At 39.8% G+C, this 9,083-nt stretch overlaps 1 protein-coding gene across 1 annotated transcript in view; it reads left to right on the top strand.

Moving 5' to 3' along the window:
* The first annotated feature begins 2,935 nt into the window (after window positions 1-2,935).
* The window catches only part of LOC107676744 (dynactin subunit 6-like), a 13,617-nt gene continuing 7,469 nt past the window's right edge, over window positions 2,936-9,083 (top strand). Inside the window, exons 1-3 of the mRNA XM_016471407.1 lie at window positions 2,936-3,089; window positions 4,220-4,284; window positions 4,570-4,675. Of these exons, the coding sequence (XP_016326893.1) occupies window positions 2,938-3,089; window positions 4,220-4,284; window positions 4,570-4,675 (323 nt within the window). The 5' untranslated portion in view covers window positions 2,936-2,937. The remainder of the gene's footprint in view (window positions 3,090-4,219; window positions 4,285-4,569; window positions 4,676-9,083) is intronic.

The following is a 9,083-nucleotide window of genomic DNA, read 5'->3' on the forward strand; positions in this document are numbered from 1 at the left end:
TCTCTCTCTCTCTCACTCTCTCTCTCTCTCTCTCTCTCTCTCTCTCTCTCTCTCTCTCTCTCTCTCTCTCTCTCTCTCTCTCTCTCTCTCTCTCTCTCTCTCTCTCTCTCTCTCTCTCTCTCTCTCTCTCTCTCTCTCTCTCTCTCTCTCTCTCTCTCTCTCTCTCTCTCTCTCTCTCTCTCTCTCTCTCTCTCTCTCTCTCTCGCTCTCTATGTCTCTCTATGTCTCTCTCTCTCTCTGTGAATATTAAATGCATGGCTCGCTTTGGCTGTGTGTTCTGTAACTATAAAGAGTTGTTGCGTTATGACTGTTATTTTCATCACAATTTTGGGCACTAAATTTTCATGCTGGTTTGAAAATAGCAGCAGCAGCACTGCATTAATGAGACTAACATGAGAATAATTTTTGTTTTATTTATCTGCTTCTGTATACAGTAGAGATTGTTTTAGAGCAGCTTCACAGTATTACACAGGGAAGAGACAGAATCAGTGATGCAGACTTCATCAAGTATGACACAAGTCCAAATTCGGCTGTAAAGCAGCTGGAAAAAGACAAAAGTGTTGTAATTTAGTATTGATTCAGCTTCACTCAATAACCTTGTGAAGTTCATATAAAAGAGTTGAAGATAACTAAAATAAGTGCTGAAATGTCATTACGTTTTTCTTTAGATTCTGAGGTGAAATGTGACCAGCACATCTCTGCTTAGAAAAACCATAGACAGCATCACAGGATTTGTAATGGTTTTACTGGTTATAATGGGACTTGTATTGGTTTGAATGGAAACTGTAATGGACCCTGTGGGTCTCTACTGGTAATTGATCACCTTCTATTGGTGGCTTTTAAAACCAATAAATCCTAATTGAATATTTCCCAAAACACACTACAGAAAACCATTTTTGAATGGTTAAGAGTTGATGGTTTGTAATGTTTGTAATGGTGTTTGTAAGCATCAGAATTTCTGTGATGGCTTTTATTGTTTCTGTTTTTCCAGCAGGGATGTTTGAGACTGAATCTAATGGATGTGAGTGCATTCTGATGTTGTCCAGACAGACGCTGTTATTGTTTTTATTAAAACATGCCAGTTTTGTGATATAATAATAATAATAATAATAATAATAATCATTAAATTAATCAACGTCTCTGGGCCTGAAGCTCGTGAACTAAAGGCATGATCTGATGCGACTGAGCATCCTCTTCATTTAATACAGCACGAATCATCATGGATGACAGCCTTCGTTTGGATCGCGCGCGCGCGTGTGTGTGTGTGGCGCTCTGATTTGACTCTATGATTGACTCCGGATTATCTGACTCTGAACAGCAAAAAAGTTATAAATTTGATGAAGGCTATATCAGGATGTGGATGGGGTGCAGATAAAACAACAATGATTAATATATATAGAGGTATGCTGAGACCCATTTTTGATTATGGTTGTATAATATACAGAGCAGCGGCCAAAACAAACCTAAAAAAATTGGATATAATACAGGCTAAAGCTTTAAGAGTATGTACTGGAGCATTTCGACATACTCCAAATAATGCCTTAATGATAGCAACAGAAGAATTACCACTAGATATAAGAAGAAACAAAATATCTCTGGCATATTGGAGTAGATTGGAAAGTAGTAAACAAGAACATCAAACTAAGAAAATACTTGAAGACTGTTGGGAATATAAAATAAATCCAGGAAGGGGTTTTGGGTGGACAATAAAAGGTGAAGTGAATAGTGTGGTATATATAGTGAATAGTGAAAGGTATCGAAAATAGTGTTAGGACCATCTGTAGCAATAGGAATAATCCCACCATGGTTATTTCCTATGGCAAATGTAGATAAAAATTTAAACAAAAATAAATAAATATATGAAAATAATACTAAAGTGTGTATATAGAGAAATGCATACAATCTAATTATTTTTCATACTTACAGATATTTACAGACGGATCAAAGGTACCAGAATCTGGGGTGACAGGTATAGGAATATTTATTCCAGAATTCGAAATAAGCATATTCAAAAGATTATCAAATAATTTAGCAATATATACAGTAGAATTAGTTGCAATAATGGTTGCATTACAGTGGATAGAAGATGTTAGACCAGATAGAGTAATTATATGTTCAGACTCTATGTCAGCGCTAAATAATTTGGTTTCATATAAATCCATTAGAGAAGACATTTTAAATGATATATGTATGACATTAAAATCTCTAAATAGCATGAGAATAGATGTCAAATTTTGTTGGGTTCCGGCTCACACAGGAATCAATGGCAATGAAGTTAGCAAAAAAGGCAACCAAAAAAAAGGATATCGAGATTAAAGTCCCATTAGGAAGAGAAGAAATTAAATCAATTATAAAATCAAATATTCAAAAAGAGTGGCAGAAGAAGTGGGACATAGCTGATATTGTCAAATTTAATTATAAATTAAATTAATCAGTTAAAGAAGTATACAATTTTGGAAGATGTAGGAAAGATGAGGTGATTTTAAATAGATTACAATTTGGGCACACAGGACTAAATGCATCACTATACAAAATAGGTAAACATATTACAGGTAAATGTGCTTTTTGTGGGGTAATAGAAACCGTTGAACATGTAATATTAAAATGTCGGAAATGAGAGAATTAAAATGATAAAGAACTTAATAATAAAGAAAAAAAAAGAAGATGAATTGGATATTAGGAAAAGGATCAAGAGAAGGTATTAATCAAAGAATAGTAATGAAATATATAGTAGAAACAGGATTAAACAAACGAATTTGACAGTTAAATAAAGCAAAGGAATAGGGGAACACACAAGCTGGGTTTTTTGGCAAAATTAACAATTAAAAAATATATATATAATAATAATAAAATATGAATAGAGGCGGGACTATCATCCATGTATGATTAGAAACAGTTGGTGGCGGTATGTGCCTATGGTGCGGAATACGCCAAAAAATGCCAAAGAAGAAGAAGAAGAAGACTCTGAACAGACAACATCGATCGCTCGCACGCGTCATCGCTGCCAGGCGGCTCAGTCGAGCGGTGACGTCATCGAGCGAGCGCGTAAAGATGGCGGATCCGAAGGTAAAACAAACCGGACAGAAAAGGTAAACATGTTTCATAAACAGCATTTTGTCACGTTTTTACGGATAAATCTCGCGAATGCACCTGCAACGATGCCTGTAATGCGGTACAGACTTTTGTGTGTCATTAAAAATCAAAACAAATCCATATTAAAACGGACAGAGCCGAACAAACGTCGTATTAAAATGTATATCAACACATGATACCTGCCTCTCTATTATCATGCGTTATTAATAAGCTAGAGGAAAAGAGCAGCAGCAGTTTACTATTATATATTTATAATCGGGATGTTGAAGTTCAGATTGATAGTCACTGTTCATTCACGATCGAGAGTAAACCTGTTTAAACTTTGAAGATCAAGTTTGCAGATTTCTTTGTTTTTGTCTTTGTCTTTTGATTGTACGTTTAATTTTCCGAAAGAAGATGCTCCCTACTGAGGGCCCTTCAGATGATCACATGATGTCACACTCATTATCCGCATGTTAAGGATGAGTGTTCATTTAGTCCTCGTGACACAATGAATTTGAGTTTAGTGAATTAAACATGTGTATTAGATAGCGGTCTGTGTCAGGAATATCATGTTTATATCTGTCTCATGTTATTCGTCCAGCAACCCGAGATAATAAAGTGATGATCAGTGATGTTTGACTGCAGTCAGTAAACGGCTCAGTAGATGGTCATGTCTTTAGTAGTCTGCCTGTAGGACATATCAGTTTGACTATTTAGCAAATGTTGTGATAATCCAGTGAGATGTTTCTGAGATTAGGTGGGGGAAAAACCACACGACTGAAGGGCAAATCCATAAGCGATCTGTGGCAGCTGTTTCAGATATTTCTGACTGATTTCTCTGTGTGTCTGTTCTGCTGAGCTTCATTCAGTGTGTATTTTAGTTTATCACACACACGTTCCTGATCAGATTCAGAGAGTCTTCAGAGCTGCTCGTGGAGGTTAACTTGACCTCAGCTGTCTAACAAGTGTTTCCAAACCGTCCAGAAGCACGTCTCATCACATAAACACTCAGAGCCACAGGAGAGCTGTCAGAAATAATCCTAACTGAAGAATGTGCATGATGTGTTTCAGTCGCACCGCAGAGTCTGCGTTCATGAGGAGTCCCCATGTGTTCTCTGTGAAGCTGATGTTGTGTGTGTTTCAGTGTGAAGATCGCAGCCGGAGCAGTCGTGTGTGTGGAGAGCGACATCCGAGGAGACGTGACCATCGGTACATTCACTCACAAAACACACTTCACCCACTGACAGTGTGATGAGACACAGATACCATTTACCATGGGTTATAAACAGACAGCCGTGCTCCTGTCCTCTGATTGGCCGGTCCAGTGTTGCTATAGTAACGGTGACATGACATCACCGGACGACGCCAATCAAAGCAGTTTATGAACATTTGTGCTGTTCATGTTTATGTAGAGGTGGTTTTATCAGGAGCTGTGAATGAAGAGCTGCTTCGCTCTGCAGGATGATAATCACGATCTGCTGACTCTGGTTTCAGGAGCGAGGACCGTGGTTCACCCGAAGGCACGGATCATCGCAGAGGCCGGACCCATCGTGATCGGAGAGGGAAACCTGATCGAGGAGCAGGCCCTGATCATCAACAGGTCAGCGCTTTATTACTCGCACCGTTCTTCACGAGACGGCCTTCAGCTTCCAAACACAAATTAACATATTCTGAATAGGTTCGGCAACCGAAAATAGCAAAAACAGCTCTTTCAGTGTTCGGCTGAATAAGCTAAAACACCGAATAAAGTGTACCGAACAGTGACGTGACGCGATCAAATAGCACCCAGCGTAGAGTGAGAGGCTTGCACTCTTTATAATAAAGCAAGCATATGGTCGATGTGGAAGCATTTAAAGCTGGGGTGTCAAACTCAATTCCTGGAGGGCCAGAGCCCTGCAGAGTTTAGATTCAACCCTAATTAAACACACCTGATCCAACTAATCAAGTCCTTCAGGCTTATTTGAAAACTACATGGTATGTGTGTTGGAGCAGGGTTGGAACAAAACTCTGCAGGGCTCCGGCCCTCCAGGAATTGAGTTTGACACCCCTGATTTAAAGTGTCATGAACCCCTCTGCTTCAGCGCTGGTTTTTCACCGCTTAGATCTGAAGAAGACTCCAGAAATGGGCTGTAAAACTGTGGAAAAGTGGGAGAATCACTTGGGTGTTAGGAGAATCAATTGGTGGGTTTTTGTTAAATGTGAGCCAAAATCATCACAATTAAAAGAACCAAAGACTTAAACTACTTCAGTCTGTGTGCATTGAATTTATTTAATACACGAGTTTCACAATTTGAGTTGAATTACTGAAATAAATGAACTTTTCCATGACATTCTAATTTATTGAGATGCACCTGTATGTATTTACATAGTACTTGAGAGAGAGGCAATAATTATAGATGGAGAATGAATTACAGAACACATTTAATAATTCCTGTGTTAGCTGTTTAAGCTGGAGGTGACATGGGGGAAAACTGTTTTTATGCCTAGATGTTCTAGTGCACAGAGATCTGTAGCGTCTGCCTGAAGGGAGAAGTGCAAACAGGTTGTGTCTGGGGTGAGAGGGGTCTGTGATGATGTTACCTGCCTGTTTCTTCACTCTGGAGTTGTACAAGTCCTGAAGATTGGAGAAGGGTCTGGCTGCAGACATGCACTTGCACTCTCAGACTTGCACTCTCAGACACCTGCACTCCCGCAATTGACATCACTTGCAGTCTTTCTTTGTTTAATTTAATTGATTAGTTATTTTTTTTATTGAATCTCTCAACATTTTACACAAGTAGCCAGGTGGTGAAAACAAGAAAAAAGAAACTAAATCACGAAGTCACTTGCAATTGCGATGGTTTTTTACGGGAGGTTTAAAAGCGCTTAAAGAGAGACTTTGCGCATTGCGTTCATATTCTGCTGTTCTGTGGCCACAGATTTGCGGGTCTTGTCTTTTTCTCCTACAGATGACTTGCAGGATCCTGTATGTTATAGTACTAAATTAGTTTTAATCATTTAACCACCACAGCGTCTTGTCTCCATTGGCAACACGCACGATTCGTGTGGATTGCAAGTAGCTGAGAGTGCAAGCGGCGATTGCAAGTGACTTCGTGATTTAGTTTATTTTTTCTTGGCTACTTGTGTAAAATGTTGAGAGATTCAATTAAAAAATTATTAATCAATTAAATTAAATAAAAAAAGACTGCAAGTGACGTCACTCACGGAAGTGCTGGTGTCTGAGAGTGCAAGTCTGAAAATGCAAGTGCATATCTGCAGCCAGACCCTATTGGAAGATTGGGCAGGTGGACACCAATGATCCTTTCTGCTGTCCTAACAGTCCGCTGCAGTCTTATGTCTGATTTGCTGGCTGACCCAAACCAGACAGTTATAGAGGAGCACAGAACCGACTCAATAACAGCTGAGTAAAACTGTGTCATATGCGCCTGTGGCAGGTTGAACTTTTTCAGCTGACGAAGGAAGTACAACCTCTGCTGGGCCTTTTTCATGATGGAGTGGATGTGAGTGTCCCACTTCAGGTCCTGAGAGATGGTGGTTCCCAGGAATCTGAATGACTACACTGCAGTCACAGTGCTGTTCATGATGGTGAGCGGGGGGTTTCTCCTGAAGTCCACTATCATCTCTACAGTTTTGAGTGTGTTCAGCTCCAGGTTGTTGTGACTGCACCAGACAGCCAGCTGTCTATAGAAATGGCTAGGAATTGAATGCTTGGATGATTTGTACATATAACCTCTGTCCAACTGGTTGGTCTCTGAGCAATTTATCTAAAAACAACATATTATAGCCTATGGCTCTAAAGACTTCATATAAAACATCAATGTTAGTTCATAATATGTCAGATACCTCAACTGAATTTAAAGTAATTGCTTCTCAGTTGGTATGATGGCAATAATAAGTAACAACTCCTCAAATCAACAACAAATGCAAAAATAGATGCAAATGATGCAATATATAATACAATAAATGCTCTAATAGCATCGCTGTTTGGACATTTATTGGGAGGTTTTTTTTAATCCAGTGTTTGTTCAGTTCTGATTTTTTTTTTCATGAAAATCCACTTAATATTAGCTACACATTCAATGGCACTCTCCTCTAAAACAGCGAATATACAGTTATATGACAGTTACATGTAATTACATTGTCTGCAAATGCATTAATGCACTGATGGTGCGGGTGTTGGATGTGAGTTTTCCCATCCTCACTAGCTGCTGTCTGTCTGTCAGGAAGCTGGTGATCCACTGACAGATGGATGTGGGTTAGGGCTGTGCGATATGGACAAAAAAAACCTAACGCGATTTTGATTTAATCACGATTTTGACACACACAGACATGCTTTACAGTCATGAATGCATTCGGTGTGAAACATGTTTCCAAAAGAAAACCAATTAGAGCTTTATCAAAAAGCTGTAACATGTCTGTAGAACAGACATAAGGCAAAATAATCACTAAGTAAAGGTGTAACAAAATGTCTCTAGAATAGACAGAACAAACATTTTTTTTGCCATGCATTGGTCATAGAGCTCTTTGTGGCATTGCCTCAGATGTTGAACTAGATTTGTTGCGCCAAATTCACACGTACTCCGTCTGCAGTGCGTATACAGTATGTGTATGCGGTGCAGAAGCAGCACGGACTCATTGTGCTTTCGCACAGGACGCGTTTGCAGTCCGCTCCTGATCCGCGGCTGTTTACCACAAACACAACATTTATCCATTATTTTGATTTCAAATCCAAACGTTGTTTCTGAAAATGCTTTTTCAGCATTGTGATTCTCTTTTATCACAGTACAGTAATACAAACTTTCATAGACATATTCACGTTTAAACTCAATAAATAATATTTAATAAATAATAACTTAATATTTAATAAATAATAACTTTGTTTAACTACCACCACGAGTGCTATCTATTATTGCCTTGTTTATCTAAAAGTGCACTTTTCCTTGTTTTAAATGTAGCCAAAAAGCCATGTGTTGACTGTTGACTGTGAAACGGTAGACTTTAATTCTATGCATTTATGGTGTAATTACTAAATTTCCGTGTCAATCCATGTTAATTTTTACCGCGAATAATGCGCTGTCACTTTAATTTAGCGCGTGCAGCACAGCAGAAATAGATTTCGTGCGGAAATGATCGCAGCACTGCTGCAGACGCATCGCTCCCTGAGCGCACTGCCGGACCGCAATCCGGACGTGCAGTGTGAACGCTCTGATCCGTTAACATGGGCGCGGAAAAAATACGCACCACAGACGGAGTGTGTGAACCTGGCGTTACGTTTGTATGCCCGCCCGGTCTGTTCTGTTCTCGTGCTCCATTTAGGCGCACTGCATTCTGATTGGTTCGGATAGCATACTGCGGGAGGTCGGGGGCGCGGAAAATCATGCTATAAAGCAATTTAGAAATCGTTCAAGCTCAAATCATAATTTTATGACGATTTCGATTAATCGCACAGCCCTAATGTGGGTACAGAGAGCTGGGTCAGTTTATTCTGAAGGGTGTCCGGGATGATGGTGTTGAAAGCGGAGCTGAAGTCCACAAACAAGATCCTTGCATAAGTCCCTGGTTTGTCCAGATGTTGGAGGATGTAGTGCAATCCCATATTGACTGCATCATCCACAGACCTGTTTGCTCGGTAAGCAAACTGCAGGGGGTCCAGCAAGGGTCCAGTAATGTTCTTCAGGTGGGCCAACACCAGTCTCTCAAATGACTTCATCACCACAGACATTAAAGCAACAGGTCTGTAGTCATTAAGTCCTGTGATTTTTGGTTTCTTGGGTACAGGGATGATGGTGGAGCGTTTGAAGCAGGAGGGAACTACACACAGCTCCAGGGATCTGTTGAAGATCAATGTGAAGATGGATGACAGCTGGACAGCACAGGCTTTGAGGCAGGCTGGAGAGACACCGTCTGGGCCTTTGGCTTTCCTTATCTTCTGCTTCCTGACGACTTTGCATACATCCTCTTCACAGATCTTGAGTACAAGCTGAGAAACAGTAGGGGGGAGGGGGGGG

This window comes from Sinocyclocheilus anshuiensis, unplaced genomic scaffold (genome assembly GCF_001515605.1).
Source record: "Sinocyclocheilus anshuiensis isolate Anshui unplaced genomic scaffold, SAMN03320099.WGS_v1.1 scaffold2186, whole genome shotgun sequence".
Classification (NCBI taxonomy): Eukaryota; Metazoa; Chordata; class Actinopteri; order Cypriniformes; family Cyprinidae; genus Sinocyclocheilus; species Sinocyclocheilus anshuiensis.